General features: G+C 40.7%; 1 protein-coding gene and 2 pseudogenes across 1 annotated transcript in view; 1 reads left to right on the forward strand and 2 right to left on the reverse strand.

Annotated features, from left to right (window-relative positions):
• Positions 1-2719: 2719 nt before the first annotated feature.
• LOC148737794 (uncharacterized) lies at positions 2720-7726 on the reverse strand (annotated as a pseudogene).
• Positions 7727-7786: 60 nt separating this feature from the next.
• Positions 7787-10261, forward strand: LOC148737795 (uncharacterized; annotated as a pseudogene).
• A 7714-nt stretch (positions 10262-17975) lies between these two features.
• The window catches only part of LOC111336445 (slit homolog 1 protein), a 36422-nt gene continuing 33749 nt past the window's right edge, over positions 17976-20648 (reverse strand). The window contains exon 4 of the mRNA XM_088751285.1: positions 17976-18545. Within this exon, the coding sequence (XP_088607411.1) occupies positions 18470-18545 (76 nt within the window). The 3' untranslated portion in view covers positions 17976-18469. The remainder of the gene's footprint in view (positions 18546-20648) is intronic.

Genomic DNA, 20648 nt, shown 5'->3' on the forward strand with positions numbered 1-20648 from the left:
TTGAACCTTGATACACTCAATGTTATTCCTAAAAAGATTTTTATTTTTACTGATTTTGTTTATAAGGACCAAAAAAGTTTTAGGAGTTGTAAACTGGAGTAGGGCTAGTGAAGCTTAAGCAGTGAGCCATGAAGTCCCTATGACAAAAGAGCTGCTGACTTTTATAACTGAGTCCCAAGGTATGATACATTTGCATCCTCAATAATATCCTACCATTGATGTAATATGAGCATGGAGGACAGAAAAATCCTTTATAGTGTGACTTAAGTAATTCCTTTTGTTTGTTTGTTTATTTATTTCTCATGTGTACTTCTCCATGAAGAAAAGTCCACTCAGTGAGCAAGAATTTCAGGTTAACCTGCTCATTGTTGCTGGCCATTATCACGTAATTTGAATGACTGTCTGTTGAGAGAATGAGTAGTGGTCATAAAGTACAAAGAGTTTTTCTCAGGTTACTACTTCAAAAGAGCGATTTCATGAAACCAAAATTGTTATTATTAATTTCTGTTGTTATGAACACATTGTGTTATGTAATTCCAACAAGACATAGCATAATTCATGAACTCAAAGATTACACAATTTTCTGTAAAAATGGAAAACAAGAAGCATTATACTTACTATTATTAATACTGATCTATTAATTTGTTTTTCTATAACTTTCTTTGTTTATGACTCAGGAAAATCATGTCAATTGCCATGCGGAGTCACGGTGCAAGCAGAATGGCTACACAATGAGCAAAAGTTTTAACTAGACCTGAAGCTGTTGCTGCATATAGGAAAGCCATTATGAGCACCTCAATATATAGACATGCACATGATTACATGCGGGTAATTAATTGGCACACGCCAGTGTATGTTTTTATTTCTTTTGCATGAAAAAGTTTGCCTCTTCCAAATTAGTGATGTTACTGTAAAGGCCATGAAAGAGTTGCAAAAAATTCATGTTCCAGTTACAGAAAAAGCCACTCAAAATCTGTTACCTTCTGCAGTGTAGGGAAACATACTGGATTGAATCTCTCCATTCAGTGATGCTCATTTATGCTGCTAAGCGGATCCATTATGGGGATGACACCTACAACAACTTGTGCATGGAACTAGCCATTCTTGATTGGGTAAAAGACTTATGCTGTTCTTAATTAATTCAGCGCAATTGCTCAGGCAATTTTTGAATGCTATGCTTACTCTTTCTTATTGACTTATTTCTCTTGCAAAATGAAAATGTGAATAGAGAAGTATTGTCTCTGCAGATGTACCAACATGCCAGGCATCCGAATCGCCCGGCAGAGATCAGGGTGCTTACTGCAAAAACATTCAAATTCAGGGAAACCATCTGGTCTGCCTTTTTTAATCTAAATAGCTGATGTCCATTCTGCTTACCAGTGATTCTGACTTTCTGTGATAATTTTAAATGGGAGCCCAAATGTCTGATAAAAGATGTGAAGTAAGTAGGCAAGAATAATTCTACCAAATGCCGGTACGAAGCAGTGAAACATTCATGAGACAGTATTAATTAAATATTACTTAAGGGATTTTTCCATGCAGTTTTACTGATGTTTTCACCTCCTCATTTTCTTCTGACTGTATAATTATGTTTCATGAACTTATTCAATTGTTATTTATAATTGCTCTCCTTGACATGGGCATTTGTATGAGAATTTCCTTATTCCCTTTTATGCCCCATGTAAGGAATGCCTGGAAGGTTAGGAAACCTTGACCTCACATCTTTCATAACACAATTGGGCATCTTTTCCCGCACTGCAGTAACCTGTTGCCCAAGTTCCATTCTTCTGGCCTGGTAAACAGGGTCTTTCCAGAGCCCACACTTCTTTAGAGATCTCCAGTAAATCTTATAATCTTTGTGACGTTGCACGTGATTTTTTATATCCACTTCTTTATACTAAAGAGCTTTTTTCAGTGGTTTATTTCACATTGGATAAAGCTTCCCAACCTTTTTTCTTTATATATTGAGTGGCTATGGCCTTTCACTTCCATGGCAGAAGAAAAAAAAAATCAGGCTTTTCGACTTACTCCTCCATGAAACGACTTGTCTACGATAAGTACGCTATTGGATGGGGCGTGGGATTTAACCACTTTCGTAAATGGCTGCCGGATTAATATTCTTTTGTTTAAATTTAAATTTAGCCTTTCTGGCCTCGCTTGAGATATTGTATTCTTTTGCATTTTGTATTGGAGAACAAGGCTTGAAAGGCTAATTGAAATTTAACCTATTGACGTCCAGTGCGCCCGTATGCGCCCATGGGGACCCACACCCTTTCTACGTCCTGTGACGTCATCACTTTTAATCCTGGAGCACAAATTTGAGCACGTACTTGAACAGGTTAAAAATATCTTACAAACGATACCAGTATGAGGGCAATTGAGTGAAGGAGATTGGAGAAATAGCCAAAAAACCATGTAACTTTGACCTGAAAATCTGCACGAAAATCTTGCGCCAGTAAGTAACGCGAACTACACAACGAATACGCTTTATTTATACACGGCGAAACAAGATGGAAGACACACAATGGAGAGAAAACAGTCAGGCGTCACTCGTATGAGCGCGCGCATAAAACTAAACAAACACCGCAGGACAACCTGCTGGCCCAACGTCTTTTTCGTTCCTTAACGAGAACAAACTATAATAACAACGGCTCAGGAATTCTGCAAAAGTATAAATGCTGAAAGTGGTAGGACCCTAATACATGACATAGTCTTTCAATTACGATGGCGGTTTACAGGACTGCTGGGGCCTTGGAGGGGCTGGTTGCGCACGGCTTTCGTCAGGATTAGAGTAGGACACGTCGGGTTCGACCGGGGCTCTGGGAACTTCAGGTTCCTTAGGATCGGACAGGGTTTCTCCACCGTCGCCTTGGGGGAGTGGGATGGAGGTGTCCAGGGATTCAGGGTTGGCATCGAACGGAAGAGTGATGTCCAACGGTGGTTGAGGGAGGTCGGGAACGGACGCTTGTTCATCGTGGACTTCATCATCTGCTTGATTTACGCAAGAAGAGGGGGAGTTGACTTGTGTGGGGACGACGTAGCATTCGGACAGCTTGACCTTGTAAGAAGAAGCTCTCAACTGACAGCCGGAGAACTTCTTGACAAAACACCATGGGTCGTTTATCTCTGTAACGAGGTAGCGGTTTCGGGCGTGGAGCTTGTTCCGATCTGACACCAGATAGACCAGATCACCAACTTTGATCTGGGGTTCGGGTGGTGCAAGGCCTCTGGGATTCTTGGCATTCTCACTGGATGAGTGGTTGTTCAGACGCTGTTGGTACTTAGCAAGTATAGTGTTGTAATCTGCTATGGGATGCTGGTTACCGGTGAATTGGCTTCTTTGAGTCCACAGCTCGCGTGAAGAAAGTCCCTGATGACGTAGACGAGCATTGAGACGAGCAACAGCAATAGCAAGGCTCACTTGGTCGATAGGACCACCACCAGGTTCCTGCTTTAGTAGTTCGTCCTTGAGCTCTTGTACTGCCCTTTCTGCAACAGGGTTCTTGTTCTTGTTTTTGATGCGGCCAATGTCAAGCCAAATGTTTAGGTGTTTGAGGCCGTTGTTGTTGCTTAACGAGACAAAGGCAGGGGCGGGGTCGACACGGATAACGGCACCTGGGCCATCGATGGGGTGCAAATCTACAACTAGACACGTTAGGGCGTTCCACAATGTGTCTTATTTCTCGTCTGCGATGAGGCAAGTAGCGGTGCAAGACGTGGCACACTCTCTAAGAACGAGGATTAACTGACGCTCACGTTTGATGACGTCGGCAGCGAAAGCAATCCCGATAACATCTGGGGGATCCTCTGACGTCTGGCTGAAGAGAGTGCTTGGAATCTTCTGTAGTGAGGCGCACGTGTGGCAGGATGATGAAACACGTGTCAAGGCAGGGCCCATGTCTAGGGAGTAAAAGTGGCGTTGCACGACCATTTGAAGTTGGTTCCGACATGGGTGGTTGAGACGCACATGAAGGGCGGTTAGCAGGCCGTCGAAAACGGATCTGGGGACGACTATGGCCTCGGAAGTGGCGGCAAAGGGATGCTCACGTTTCACGACGAAGAGGCCGTCCCGAGAAAAGGAGGCGACATTCAGGTACCTCTTGACGTCTTTGAGGTTAGTGAGTTTTTTGGAGGGTCGGGTGCCTTGTTTTAAGTGTGCATGCACGCGTCGTAGGTTGGGGCAGCCATTTTGGACTTCCCGCCATGTGGAGCGGGTAGTGTAGGGGAGAGGCTTGCTGTTATCAATTATGTCTTGCACGGTCACATCACGGACAACAGAGTCTTGGGTCGTACTGATGAAAGAGCATATTTGACAGTTTGGTTCCGAGCAATCTGGGGCGTTTCGACTGGCAAAGTCTGATGGGAGGTTCACAGAACCTGCTAGGTGTTGCAGGGTGACTTGAAAGCGGTTAACTGTAGTAAGGAACGATGTTACTCTTGGGCTGGCGGAAAACTCCCCTCTGCAGAGTTTTTCCACGGCTTGAACACACGGTTTGCTGTCGGTTAGTACATGTGCGCGGTTTCTAGATTGGGTGATGTAGGGGCTGAAGTGCTTGACAGCTGCTGCAATGCTTAATGCCTCGACTTCGCACGGTAACCATTGAATCTGATGCTTGCGAAGTTTGGCGCTGAAGAAACCTGCAATGTGTAGGCCATTGTCGCGAGTGATGTATAATGTAGCACCGACACCACGTTGTTTGATGGAACCGTCCGTGACAATCCACAATGTATCAGAGGGGCGCGGGAGTGTGATGGGTCTTGACCCTGACAATGCTTGTTGTGCAGAACGAAAGACCTTGGTCAGGTTTTCGTCCAAGCTAAGGGAGTCTGGCGATTGCATTCCCGAGATCGCGCTTTCCAGAGGGTCGATTATTGAGGCACAGTCAGGTAGAACTCGCCCGAGGACCTTGTAGCAACCAATGAATGAACGCATGTCCTTAACAGTTGTAGGGAGAGGGCATGAAGACAGGACAGAGATACGATGAGGACTGGCAGATAGGGTTCCTTGTGACCATACCCATCCGAGGACTGTCGTTGAGTTAGGGCAAATGAAGGTCTTTGAGGGGGAGAGCCGCAAATTACATCTGTCGAGTTGGTCGAGGACGCGGGTCCAGATAAGTAAGAGCTCTTCGGGTGAAGAGGAGCCACAATATAGGTCGTCGGCTATTTTAGCGACGTGTCCCTCCTGTATGAAGTCGCCAAGGACGCGGCACATCATCTCCTCCAGTGCAGTTTCAGAGCCGGGCATACCCACAGCTGATCGGCAATAGACACGTATACCCCGGAAAGGGGTAGCGACGCCGCAGTATTTGCGAGATTCTTTAGCCAGTGGAATCTGATAGAATGCTCGGCTAAGGTCGGTTTTGATTATGAACTTCCAAGGAGCAATAGTACGCAGGGTAGAGTCTACGTCTGGCATCAATGAAGGTTGGGGTTTGCTGTACCGACCGACATCGGCAAAGGCGGTAACGAGGCGATGGCCACCGGAGGGCTTCTTAACCAGAAATGAGGGATTCAAGTACTCTACGTGGACGTCGACCTCCTCGGGTTTGGAGAAAACGTGATCTTTTTGAAGCTCGTCGAACTTTTCCTGTAGCTCGATCAACTTATCGCGGGGGTACAAAGGGAGACGACTTTTGCGTTGAGGGGATTCCATGGGGCCCATGTTCACGTGGGCTTCGATGGAACCTGCGGCGCCATTGTAGCCAGGTAGGTCCAGACCAAATACACGGTCATGCTTGGGCAAGGCTTGTTGGAACTGATCACGAATTGTGTCTTCAAGAATGTTGTTGGGGTCTAGCTGACTGCCGTGGGAGTATGGAGTGTTGACCTTTGCCTGCAAGGGGTTGAAGGGACTTGGGAAGGATTGATAACTGGAACATCTTGAGTAGTGTGGCGGGCGAAGCAGATGTGTTCGTGGCGTCTAATGGCCTGTGGTTCGTCGGTGTCGTTCGTTATGCGGGCTTTACCGTCTATGGTGACTACCAGTTGTGGTTGGAGCCAGGAGGTGGGGGTAGGCTCTACGGCAATTGTGGATTCGGCTCGTAGCTCTGGAGGTACTGTGACTTCGACGAAATCACCGGGCCAGACGACGGTGGCGGGGGCCGATGACCGAAGGACGTAGGAGGATGTTTGTCTCACGGAATAGGATCGGTGGCTCTTGACTGGAGCTTCGGGGAGGTACTTGGTTGTTTCCTGCCCATGGATTGTTACTTCTTGAGTTGCGGGACGTATGGTGATGTCATTGGCAACGAGGAACGGAATACCTGCTAGGATGTCGACATCTAGATCCTCTACGACGAGCGCTTCGAGTGTTAACTTCATCTTGGTGCATGACAGTGTAATGTGGACTTCACCGATAACATTCAAGGGGGTCGTCCCATCGGCCAATAGGGCTTTTTGGTTGGACTTGACGATGTTGAGGTTGAGCTTGCGTGCGAGGCTTGCCTTAATCATGCTTGTCTCAGCGCCAGTGTCAAGGGTCAGACGCACGGGGTGCTGCATGTAGAAAGCACCGAGTGAGGGTGAATAGTTGGAACTGACCCTACGGGAGACGGCCCGTGCTGACGGGGGATGTTCACATTCGTCGTCATCGAGCTCAAGGGCGCCGACACCGAGGTCGTAAGATGGCTCTTCATCCTCGGCGTTGAAGGTGGCGCGTGATTTGGACATGAAGAGGCGGTCTTCACGTGGAAGATATGGGCATGTGCTAAGATAGTGATGGGTGTTATGACGACGAGCTTCTTTGCATAGCGGACACACCATGGGACGTCTAGTGACCACTGAGTTACGTGGGCTGGGTAGACGATAGGGTGGCCGTTGAAGGGGTCTTGGACTAGATGTAGATGTTGATGTGGAAGCCCGTAATATTTTGGAGTCAGCGGCGGACCGGATCTCTTCTAGGAGTGAGTCGAGAGCCTGTGATATCTCCGGTTTCAGTGATGCTAGAGTCCTGGAGTGCAGTTCCGTACCATAACGTTGTTTCACGAGGGTTGGAAGGTCGGAATGAACGAGGCGAAGCCAGGTTAGGATCACTAAGTTTTCAAGGGATGGGGACAACTCTTCGTCGGAGGTCACGGTTTCACCATAATGGGTGATGGGGCCATTGGCGACTAGGTGGTTATCCTCTACAAAAGACATGAGTCGCTGAAACAAATCTTCCGGTCGTTCATTGGGTTCGAGTTTTATGCTGTTGAAGTCGATAAAGTGGGCGCCAGTGGACTGAAAGCCATAATGCATCCTAATCAATTGCCATATTCCGTTCACCGAAGTCGCAGATTTCACGATAGAGTTTCTTGATATAACAGGACAATAGTTGGCTATTTGGCCTAGCATCAGGTCGAGATGGGCAGCCTTTTGGTATGCTGTTCGTTGTCGTGCTAGAGGAACATTTTCGCCGTCGTTTTGTAGACCTCTTGTGGGGTTTGCAGAAGTTTTCTTTTGCCAAGAGACACCATCGCTTAAGAAGGAAGCAAAATTAGCGTCGAGGGACAGGATGTATTGAAGATTCTGTCGCCAGGCTTCAAATGAAGTAATTGTTTCTGATTTCGTGAGAGACCATTGCTTTGGTGCACGTGTAGTTGCCATTCTTGCAGGCTATGTATGATTATCTCGAAGGAGAACACTGTACTTAGCTCTTTTTCCGGTCGTAGCGAAGGCCGGCTCGTTGTTGGACCTTTGCCAGTAGTTCGATGACTTAGTGTTGAAAGTGTAGGTGGGTTTTTGAACCGCTACCACCACGCCAGTAAGTAACGCGAACTACACAACGAATACGCTTTATTTATACATGGCGAAACAAGATGGCAGACACACAATGGAGAGAAAACAGTCAGGCGTCACTCGTATGAGCGCGCGCATAAAACTAAACAAACACCGCAGGACAACCTGCTGGCGTTGTTCCATTACCCACCTACCTTTCTGAGCATGTGGTTTGAAAATAATGAGTAGTTTCTGAAAAATCTCTACACCAAAATGAAGCCTACTGAATTTCCAGCAAGTGAGGAGAAACTTCAGGCAAGGAGGGGGGAAAAAAAGAGCAGGAGAAAGAGAGAAAAGTAAAACTCGTAAGTGGGGCATTACTTTTCAACCCAAAAAATGTCGAAATTTTGCTTTCTGCGCGTGCCCGAGATTTTCAGGCCGCCATTTTGCATTTGGATTGAAAGACCGTCGAGTGTACGAGCTGTCAAGGGGTTTTTGGTAAGTTTGAGCTTTTAAAACCACAACAGTGACCCGAAATCTGCTCGACTAGCTTCAAAACACAGCTTTCCACAAAAGCTGCTGCCATTAATGGGTTAAACAAAAGAATGTTAATCTGGCAGCCATTTATGAAAGTGGTCTATCAGGGGCCAATTTCTTCAGGGTATTTCTCAGAGAGCCATTAATTATTATCAAAATTCAGAAGATTTACTGAAACAGTCTGTGCCACTTAAATATATAAATCTTGTCTGTAAAACACAAAGTTAATTTTTTTAAAACTGAAAAAGAAGTGTGGCTGCCACGTAACATTAAATCTCTTGGAGTTGACTTGAGGTTACCCAAGCTCAGTTTCTCAGATTATAATGTTGACAAGTTTTTTTAAAAGTTTAGACAGTGGTCATGTCACACAGATCTCAGGGATATCAGGTGTTTCTTGCACAGTCACTGGCCTGGTGTTTATGATTATTGATTTGCACTTAAGAGTTCCCCATCTTTCTTGTAAAGTTGTCTGGTTCAATGAAAATGAAAATCAGTTAATTTTTCAGTTCTCAGATGATGGAGCTCCTGAAACAAATGAGCTGACAATGTCAATTGAAAGTATGTTGTGCTGGAACTTTGGTGATCAGGTGTAAGTGTAAAAGAGAAAGATTAAATAATGCATGACCTCTAGAAGCAGCTCACTGAAGAGATGAAAATCTTTGAAGGTAATGTTTTTACTGTTTGTGATAAAGGGTGCACTGTTGAGTTTCAGCCAGGAGCAGGCATGTCCTGGCAGAGCTGGGCTGCCTTTTAAACTCAACCAGGCAGCTACATATTCCTCCCCAAATGCAAATGTTCATAAAGGAAACATGAACACTATGGGGAGTAGTTTTGGAATGGGTAAAGATGACACCTGCAAACCTTACACTAAGGAAATAAGAACCTCTAATACTGAAAAGGTAAACAATTTTCTTGCCTCTCTTACCCCAAACCTTTCAGAAAAAAAAATTGGAATTCCAGAAAGTTACAGTTCACGGCTGAAAATGGCATCCGACAGGTTGCTCTGTCTAGGATTGGGCATTTTCCAGACAGGTTAAGGCCAGAACCCATGCATTGTAAGATCAATGCCTGGCAACATTATATTGATCTCCTGTACGTAGAGGCAGTGGGAAGAGGAAAGTTTGATCCTTTTTTTTCTTCTCTGGGAGCACCTTTAGGGAATAAAGACTCTTTTGAGGGTTTTTGGTACAGACAGTGTTGGGGAGCGTGCTAGGAAGCAGGGGATGTTGCAGAAATCAGAGGTGGACCTAAAGCAATACCTGCAGAAGAGAAGTTTTCCTCATGCAAAGTATGCATCAGGTGGGAGGGGGAGGGGGGTGGACTGGGATACTTGACTTCAAGAGTAAAAGAACATTTTAGTGATGAAGCTAGAACAGGTATAACAACCTACCAGTTAGGCTTATTGGCAATCAAGCCATTGCATTGGCTTCATATTACCATTGTTTAGTTGACATTTAAGAAAGTGAAGATGAAACAAAGGCATAAACAATCCAATGACTGGCTCTTAGCAAGATAGGTGAGTATCTGAGGAATGCAGGGGGACTTTTTAATAGAATACAGACCAATTCTTCCCAGGTTGCAGGACTGAAAGAAACATGTAGTATGTATTTGAACTTGATGTCTTTACTTTTTTCATCCAGTTGAGCGGAAGTTGCGTAAGCACACAGGGAGCACTTTTAGAGATGATGCAATGCAAAAGTTGCATAAGCACGTGTAGGCTAGATCCCGAGGCTGTAACAGGAGACGCGTGGGAGATGATAAAATCAGTTTTTGTGCGTGAGGGCAGAAAATAATTAAGACAGACGTTCTGAAAACAAGGAGGAGAATAAAGCAGGATTTGTTAGGGACAATTTTTGAGTACGTGAGTTAGAGTGTACCCCACAAGTTTGGTACATTTGTGTTAATGTCACAACATGGACAGTTGGATATGCCATTCCCTATCATGCAAATTTGCTGTTTACAAGGTCTAGGATGGGTTATGGCACTGTCTCTTTGCAGGCTAAAGAGGGCAAACATTCTGGAGTGAGAGAAGATTTGACCTTAAGTAACCGGTCATATTTAAGCACCACCACTGGTAAATGGTGGCAAGTAATGCGAAGTAATTATGTTCGCTCATTTTACCTCCAGAACATCAACCAATGCCCTCTTCTTACACCTCACACTACCCATGACGTTCTCCACCACACTGTGACCAATCAGAAAATTAGAAAGAAAATTATTTGCTCACTTGTCAAGTTTGTTTGTCTAGTATTGACCTGGTGACTTGTGCAAGCAGCAGAGGTGCGACAGCATCAGTGTTGTGTGCACTAAAACCCATTGCCTGTAAACAGTGCAATACTCACTTTGCTGATAACTTATTTAATACAGTTTCTCCAAATCTAAATTAATTAAATTAGGAAATAGATCCATAAATAAATACATAAACATAAACATAAACATAAACAGAATACATAAATAATGATGATGGAGAGGCAACATCCAAAAGCGTCCTAGACACCATACGAGGAATGCTCCCCAGTAAGATTTAACTTATCACTGTGGTGTCATCTAAAGTTCTGCAATGCCACTGAGGTAAGAAGTGTAGCTAACAATCCAACTTTGATGACAGTACCTGGTTTAAAGGAAGCTTTACATAGCAGAGGATTAAGCACTGCTGGTAATAAGGAAATTCTAGTTAGGCACCTTGAAGGTGCATTGGCTTGGGAAGGGTAGTTGAAATATATTTTAATCAACAGTTTAAATCTCCCAAAATATTGGATGTGAAGTGAATTCTTTTGGTCCAGTTGGTGCACAATAAGGCACACTTACTATGAGAATGATAGGTAAGCTCTCAACAAATTCTGTGTACCAGTAATGTGAGTAATATGCCTACTTAATAAGAAAAACATTTTAAAATTGGTGCAAAATTGTTTAAACTAGCTATGTTTGCTAGACAGGTTAAACCTGTCGGAATGCAAAAGTACTGTATGTTGTCACTGATATCACTTGGTATGCACTGATATATTACATAGAAAACTTTATAAGCCCATTTTTTTTAACTGACCTCCATTTTAGAGGCAGGGTTTCTGCTCTAATGTATTTATGGAATTGTGTACATAAAGGTTTAACCACTAAACCCTTTACATGCTAACAACAGTATGAATATTCTCCATACTGTTCTCAATACATTTTTCAAGGAGCTGACAAGGAGAATTTGTTTAACAATCAAGAGCCTCTTTAGTTAGTAATTATTTCCTTCATTCTCGTGACTTTATGTTTAATTTGGGGTTAATATTGTAAGAAGAATTTAGATGCTGGTCACTGTTAGGGGTCAAAGGGTTAATAACTAATGACTCAGCATTTTGCTTGTTATGTTGACACAATGCATTTGTTTTAGTAATGGATTTGTCTTATATAAAAGGTACAAAAAGTTGCAGCTTGATAGTTTTAAGAGCAGGATGAAGTATACAAAGATAAATACAATTTGTATTTAAAAGGAGTAATTCTCTATACTGATAGGATAATTGCATAGGTGAATCAGACCTCATTGTTAGTCAAATAATTAAGAAGCTTTTAGCTGTTATGTTATGGTAAAACCATACTTTTATTTATTTACTTCAGTGTATATCTTTCTACAAGATATGAAGATTAAATTTTAAAATATATGCTTGTATTAATAAACATATTTCCTTCAGAACTTTGCTTCATATTACATTCAGGGTTGTCATTCTTTTGCTATATGAAAGTTTCGTGACATTAAGGCCTTACTAAACATTAGCAAGTCTTGCTGTTACCTAATTAATTGTGAGGCTAGATCGTATTCAAATTCAATAGCTTTTGTAAATTTGAGTCTTTTCCAAATCCTTCTCGATCATAACGCAGAACGTAAAATGAGGTTCAAATTATTGGTTATCTAGTCCTAGTGAAGCTGACATGAGAGCCACCAAATCGATTTTACCGCGGTTCGCGCAAAATCAAAATGCAATGGAACTTAAAGTATTTTGTCAAATATAATTTATCCAGACGGCTAGGGGATTTTCAATTTTTTCATATTGCACACCTCCAGGCGCTATTTAGGGAGGGCCGCTCTTAAGTAATTAAGTTTAATTTGATCTACGAAAAAATTCGGCCAAAGTCGCTCACCATGTAAAAGTTTGTTTAGAATGACATTATTTTATTACTTTCTTTATATTTATATCCGAAGTTATCACTTCAAGTTTCTGAAAAAAGGAGCTTCTTCCTGATCAATGTTGTACACTTTTCTCATCCAAAAAATATTTCAATCAGATTTTAAAAACAATTTTCATCGAAAAGACTTAAAAAAAGGACAACATAGAAACAACACACCAGACCCCCATTGCACCCTAATTCTAGCACATCCCTTAATCCAGTTTAACAGAAATATAAACAACAGTAAATAGTCAAATTGAAGTACGGTTATAAGGAACCGGGAGTCTCTGCAAAGGCCTTAAAGAATCGGTGGTGGTCGTGAGTTATCTAACACCTTCCTGTATTTTGTAATAATGTGCAGAGAAGAGAGCTGAATCGTTCACCACTGGTATTTTGTTACTTCATTGAGCTAAAGAAACATGGTCCGGAGACACTGGAATGGGGGGTCTGGATTTAGGAAGGACTAGTACACGGGATTCGTACCCCTAGCTCCTAAGTCTTGAACATTTTTTCACATCCAAATAATTTGTAAATTTCGCGTATACCATGATAATGTTTCATAGACGCTTGGAAAGAAATAAAGGGAAATGACATCATCGTTTACAGTTATTGCACTGTGAGTGAAATGACTGGCTCATTTAAGCTGGGTTGTCACTATAGGTGTCACTATATAAGCTGCTTTTTCTTTTTTTTTTTTTGGTTTTTTTTTTTGGTTTTTTTTTTTTTGTTTGTGATTTTTCATCTGTTCGTGCAAAGATGGATAAACAGAAGAAGACTGAGACACAGCCTTGAACACTGAACTACATAGAACATTCTTGACTTGATAACGAGACTACTTAAGGAAGAGGGAAAAGGTCTAACAGTAAACTTGACCCTAGAATGATCCCTCAACAAACTCCCTTACAAATTTTTCTTCGATGATCCATTTTTGCGAACGAATACAATGCCTGTTTTAGAAACAAATTTCTTAGTCTATGTTTAGTACGGCTTTACTCGGGACATGACCACTGATATACATCAAATATGCAATATAACACACGCATTCAAATGTCTGTTTTGAAGGTGGGATTTGAATTGTTCTTCTTACACCAATATTAAGAGAGACTCCAAACTTACAGCCTACTCAGCTGGGTATTGTGACTGAAAATGCCTGATGGTAGTTTCTTCAAATGGTTGTTGCTCAAGGACCTGTCAAAATTTAGTAAATGTAGTGTCAATTACATAGTATTTGACAACAAATTTCAGAGAGAACATGTGCTTGAATCTATTCCTCATGTACTGCATGATACCAGGGCCTAAAACATACACTTCATTAAACCAATGTTGTCATTGACCTGATATCTCCATTTTAGTCTGACATCTCAAGGCACCAGAGAGGATAACAAGCTATAATCTGTGTCAATATATATAAATTGAGACAAATTCGATCTCTTTAGCTCTGAGAACAACTTGATTCTTTACAAATGTTTTTCTCACCCTCCTCCTATTACCATTTTTTTTTTAAAGAAGGCTTGACATTACACAGATAAATGAGATTTGTATTTAAAAGGAGTAATTCTCTATACTGATAGGATAATTGTATAGACGAATCAGACATCATTGTTAGTCAAATAATAAACAACCTTTTAGCTGGTAGGTTTAGGTAAAACCATACTTCTACTTATTTACTCCAGTGTATTTCTTTCTACAAGATACAAAGATTAAATTTTAAAATATTTGCTTGTATTAATAAACATATTTCCTTCAGAACTTTGTTTCAAATTACATTCAGATTTGTCATTCTTTTGCTATATGAAAGTTTCGTGACAAGGTCTTACCAAACATTTGCAAGTCTTGCTGTTACCTAATTAATTGTTAAGCTAGATCGTATTCAAATTCAATGGCTTTTGTAAATTTGAGTCTTTACCAAATTCTTCTCGATCATAGCGCAGCACGTAAAATGAGGTTGTTACCCTTTAATGTTTTACTGAATAAATAATTTGAAGTTGCGTAGTTTGCGTGACAACGATATTTGACTCGCCGCTGTAACTTTGAAGCACGCGACCATCCTCAGGAATTTTCTCCAAGTGCCGCTTCTTGAGAAACTTCTCTCCCTTAAATCTCGCCGGAGACCAAATTTCTCTGCTGTGTCGAGCCTTTGGAAACTGAGCGTGATTTTCTCCCCAGTCTTGGTCTCTCATCCCATAGTTGCATTTATTTTCTGCCAAACGAACCCTCCTTACGCATTGTTTCTCCGTATAAAAACTTCATCTTGGTATTCCAAAACCGGTCTCCTCTCTCTGTCTCATCCTCCATGCCTAAATGCCTTAAACATAGTTTGTTTGATGTGATCGCGCTGTCATTATTTGCCGCCACTTTTGAATAGGCCTTTACTTTTCGTGCCAACTGCCGCTGACGATTTCTCCGCCAGCGCGCATCAGAGTTGCGGGAGGAGAACCCTAGGCAACTGACCATCATTTGCTTGGGTGCTAGGAATTCATCTACAATGATTGATCTGCGGCTCAATATTCATGATTTCCATGCCCCATATCCTGAGCCACCTCTGCAGGATCTGCTATGATTCCAGTGTGTTCTCCTATTTTAAATTTGCCTTCTAGGAAGGCCTTCTGCTTAGCACTAAAATGGAAAGCCTTTCTCGAAGATCAAAATGCCCAGCTCTGCGGTAACTCCTGAATTCTTTACTCTGCAATCTCAGAATTGGTAATATAGTTCTGTGCACTAGATCCTTCCTGATGTTTTTCAAAGGCATCTTTGCCTTGTCGAGAAGCGTGTGCCTTCCCTCTGTAAATATGCACTTGCCGTACTGTATACGCCGCAACACTTTGCAGTGGTGCTGAAAAGTACTCACAATCCTTCAACTTAAAAAGAAAAAAAGATCGGCGTGTTTGTTGGCAATGGATGCAACTTCTCTTCTTAAACGATGTCTTCTGTCTTTTCTTGAAGAGGAGACTGCTTTTTTTTCAAACAAAAGGATGTCTTGCCATTTCTTTGTCCACCTAAATGAGTGGAATAATGAAAAAAAAAACAAAAATTGCCCAAAAACTTAGTTCGCGACGGATTTGGACAAATAACGCTTCAGACTGTTCCTAAATACGCGTTCTTTCCATTGAGAAAATCGTTGGTCACATTTATGGTTCGGTTTATTCTCAAGCGAAGTTCAAATATTGTTTATCTAGACCTAGTGAAGCTGACATGAGAGCCACCAAATCGATTTTACCGCCGTTGGGGTAAAATCAAAATGCAATGGAACTTAAAGTATTTTGTCTAGATATAATTCATCCAGACGTATATTCTGCCAAAGCTAGGGTATTTTCAATTTTATCATATTGCACACCTCCAGGCGCTATTTCGGGTGGGCCGCTCTTAAGTAATTAAGTTTCATTTGATGTAAGAAAAAATTCGGCCAAAGTCGCTCATCATGTAAAAGTTTGTTTAGAATGATGCTATTTTATTACTTTCTTTGTATTTATATCCGAAGTTATCACCTCAATTTTTTGAAAAAAGGAGTTTCTTCCTGTTCAATATTGTACACTTTTCTCATCCACAAAATATTTCTATTAGATTTTAAAAACAATTTTCAACGAAAAGACTTGGAAAAAGGACGAAATGGAAACAACACACCAGACCCCTATTGCACCCTAATTCTAGCGCATCCCTTAATCCAGTTTGACAGAAATATAAACAACAGTAAATGATAAAATTCAAGTACGGTTTTAAGGAACCGGATGTCCTCTATAAAGGCCTTAGAGAATAGGGGGTTCGTGAGTTATCTAACACCTTCCTGTATTTTGTGATAATATGCAGAGAAAAGAGCTGAGGTGTTCACCAATGGTATTTTGTTACTTAATTGAGATAAAGAAACGTGCTTTAGAGACACTAGAATATGTAGTCTGGATTTAGGAAGGACTAGTACACGGGATTTGTACCTCCTCCAAAATCTTCAGCACTTTTTTCAGATCAACAAAATTCCTAAATTTCGCGTAGGGGATAAGGGGTGAGTAAATTGACAGCAATGGTTTTGAGTGGGAAATATTGGATTAGTCATATAAAACGTATATTGAAAATAGTTTGTTAAAGATTACATAAAAGCTGTTTTATTGTGCACGCACAGATTCATATGATACGATCAGGCTTATTTCCCAAGACAGGGAGGCCGGAATAAAATATGTATCTCTGTTGAGGAATCAACTGGAGCTTTTAAAAATCAAAAGAAACCTGACATAGTAGTCTTGCATTCAAGCTCTATTAGACAAACTTTGCATATTTTATGATTAGTGATGTTCATTTTTAAGGGTGGATAAGTAGCATTATTCGCACACGGATTTGTCGAAATCGGAATAAGCTGAAAGTTTGAATGTTTTAGATAAGGCTGCTACCATATTCTATTCTATCCTATTCTTTCCGCTATTGGTTTTAAACAATTTTTTTTAAGTTTTCATCTAAATCTTAATATTTCTGGTTCAATATTGAACACCTTTCGAATACGTTGAATGTTCCCACCGTCCCACGTCAAATTAAAACTTAGAAGTAAAAAGCTTAGAAAACTTCAAACTAACTTGTAACAAAAGGAAACAAGGTAACCAAGTCCTGGTTACACTGTAACTGAAGAGTCAGAAAAAAGTGTAATTCAGAAGCTTTCCTTTTTCCCTTTCTTTTTTTCAAGGAGCCTTTGAAATAGCGTAACAATTTTTCGTAATAAGGCGCTGTGCAGTCATGCAAAATAAATAGCTTAACCCTGTGGAAAGGAGGCTTTTTCTTTGCCATTATGAAATGTAAGGAAAGATCATATTTTCGCAATTTTTGCAATTAATTTACAAATGTCTTTCATCTGTACTCTATGATGATGTATGTAGCGAACGAATTTTTCTCAGCTATTGCATGTTTTTTAGACTTTCCTAGTTTTCAGTGTAGGTGCGGCTTTATAAAGATGTACAATTCACCCAGTTAGAAGAAGTGGTCCGGGTCATTTCGAGTCCAAAAATCAATTTCGTTAAAACTTTGCGCATGAATCTTTCCTACTCTAAAGTTAATCGAAACCTCATTGGCTTTTCAAGAATTGTGCATAGTTGAAATTTTCGATCTGGGCGATATTCACTTAACCCCTAATGCGAAGGTCCATTTTTAAGAGTGGCTATATGGGGTGATGGCTTTTACGGCTAACGGTTGATATTTTGACTAATTCATGGTTAACGGGATAATTTTCTTTTTCATTTTTAGCACCAGCATCATATTAATTCGCATAATTGAGTTGCAAAACAGGAAATAAGGACTCTAACCTTTCGATTTTTCTTTTGGAAATACGGAAGAAGGTTCTTTTTATTTTCCCTTTCTTTTCGCGTGAGCGTTGAAAATTGTAATGAGTTTATTACAGCCGATCTCAAGTCTCTACATCTTCGATGATTTCCTTGCTCTATTCTGCCACGTTATAGTATTTTCAATAATTCGAATATTTTCCTAAATATCATCTCTCGAACGTTACTAAGGCCTAAATCTTCACAAATGATGATTACTCCCCTGGCACACCACACCAAGAGATCATAAAATGAGGAAACTTATCCCCGCGACCCATGATTTATTTTCAATCTCGGAGGGCACATTTATGCAAGTGTATTTTCTTATATTTCCTGATGAAAATTTCTGACACATTCTAATAATGAGCAATTACAGTGGAACTCCTCAAAACCGGACGCCGTTGGGACCGGAGGAACTGTCCGGTTTAGAGGGGTGTCCGGAGTACTAAGGTTTTACCCATAAGGCAATTTTATGCAGCACAATGTATTTTATGACTGCATGGTACTACATGGTACTTACAGTACATGGTAACTAGGCTAAAAACCCGTGGACTGGGTTGATATATACAGATATCATAACGATTGTCTGATTGACGACTAAAAAGTGTGGCCTTATCTATCGGTATTTTATTTTAAACAATAGTACATTTTTTTTTAACTTTGGTGAATATGTCTGATAATTTCAGTGTAGTAACTGTTACAACTATCTCTTCAACACTTTCGTTTTCCCTGTGCATTGTCCTTTTACATTGCCTGTAGGATTAAAATTAGGAGGAATAGTCTTCCCTTTTGACTTACAGAGATCTTAGGTTGGTATTGTTCATGAATATCTCTTTTGGTAAGTCCTCCAACTGGTTGTTCTGCAAGTACCTGTCAACAAATGATGGCAGTTAGTTTGTGTAACGAGCGTTCAGCTGCGTTGCTGATATAAATGCATTATCGTTATCATCAATATCTTCGAGTGGCGAGAAATGTTTTGGGTAAGGAGGAAAGCTACTGATACTGCAAGACATTCATACTTTGAGCCAAACGTGTCCACTGCATTATTACATTTCGTTTGATCGCGCGGAGCCGATATATTAGTTATCCATCCATGCAACATGTATTAGCCATTGGCCAATTCTATTTTTTAAAAATCCACAAGGCGTTTGTGCTTTCTTTGGTGGCATTTCTTTTACCATTAAGAAATGAGCTCAGGACACAGTCATTTTGTCAAGGAGCATTTGAAATAGCGTATCAATTTTTCGTAACAGGGTCCTGCGCAGTAATGCAAAATTAAAAGCCTAACCCTGTGGAAAGGAGGCTTTTTCTTCGTTATTATGAAATGTAAGGAGAGATAATTTTTTGGCAATTTTGGCAATTAATTTACAAATGTCTTTCACATGATTTCTATGATGATATTTTGGCCAATTTACGGTTAACGGATACATATTATTTTCATTGTCGGCAGTGGAACCCACTGATTCGCATAATTGAGTTGCAAAGCACGAAATAAGGACTCTTAAGCCTTCGATCTTTCTTTTGGAAATACGGTATGTTTAATTATTTTTCTTCCTTTTTTCCGCGAGCTTTGAAAATTGTGATGAGTCTATTACAACCAATCTCAAGTCTCTACATCTTGGAAGATTTCCTTGCTCTATTCTGCTACGTTTATAGTATTTTCGACAATTTGAATATTTTCCTAAATATCATCTCTCGACCCTTACTAAGGCGTAAATCTTCAGAAATGATGATTACTCCCTGTGCACACCGCACCAAGAGATTATAAACTGAGAAAACTTATCCCCGTGACCCATGATGTATTTGAAATGTCGCGCCATGCTGGGAAGTTATTCTTATTTATACCTCCCGTGGATCATCATATTTCAAAATGCAATTTATCCGTGAGTGAAGAGATCTCAAGTTAGATAGAAACTGTCAATGGGAAGTAAGACTAAAATGGCCAAGAAATATTTCGGGACTGCAGACTTATTCAAAACAATTTTTTGATTTGCTGTTAGAAGTGAAAAACGTACGAATTTCTTACGTGTACAAAGCCCACGCGGTAAAATTGATCATGCTTAGATAGTTGTTTACTTGCCTTGAAGGCCAGAATTTGCGCAGCGTTATGTTGAAAATTCTGAAAAAACTTCGATTTGACGCGAAATCTTCTATTAAACAATACTTTTTGAACACATTGTTACTCGAACATAATATTTACCGGGCCATCGAATCGTCAAATCGTCGCTACGCCCTGCTTGAAGTCCGAAAGTTCGGTTTTCACTTTACATTTGTCATGGTCGAAGCACATTTGCCATATAAAGAAACACTTCTCACAAAAAGTTGGTGCCTTAAAACGTATGCGGAAATAAATTACCCCCTAACCCTATTATAACTTGTTTTTAATTGAGCTTTTTGGGGTGACTAGCAAATAACCCATTTCCAGGAAACAAACAATGGAGGAAGTATACAAAACTTTATATGGTTTTTAAGAAGATAAAATTTTCTTTCCAACTAAGAAATTTTTTTGATTGACGGGCGGCCCCCTGCAGAGTTCTCACGTCATATATACAGCTAAAGCCATGCTCAACCAAGTAAAATTTGAGAATATTTCTCTCCTGTGGTCGAGAGTTTAGTGGCTGAAGGGGATTTTAGACTCAAGAATGTAAGTTTAGGGTCTTGCAATTAAGTTAAAATATCTCACAGATTTCAACAGTATTCTATTTGATTGACAGGTGACATCCAATTTGTCACGCTTTCCATGCTCATTTTACAACTTATGTAACATATGCAACTTTCAAATGCCTCATTGGCAATATAATGAGTTGAAAACTCTGTAAAATATGCTAGGGTATTTTCCCCTACCAATATACACCTTACTAAGGTTTAGTTGCACCAAAAAAAGATAAAATTTGTGATGAGCAAGCTGGATAGAGTGTCACACAACACCCAAACTCAATGACAACAAAAGATAATTGTCTGAATTAAGTGCAG

Source organism: Stylophora pistillata, chromosome 2 (assembly GCF_964205215.1).
Source record: "Stylophora pistillata chromosome 2, jaStyPist1.2, whole genome shotgun sequence".
NCBI classification, from domain to species: domain Eukaryota; kingdom Metazoa; phylum Cnidaria; class Anthozoa; order Scleractinia; family Pocilloporidae; genus Stylophora; species Stylophora pistillata.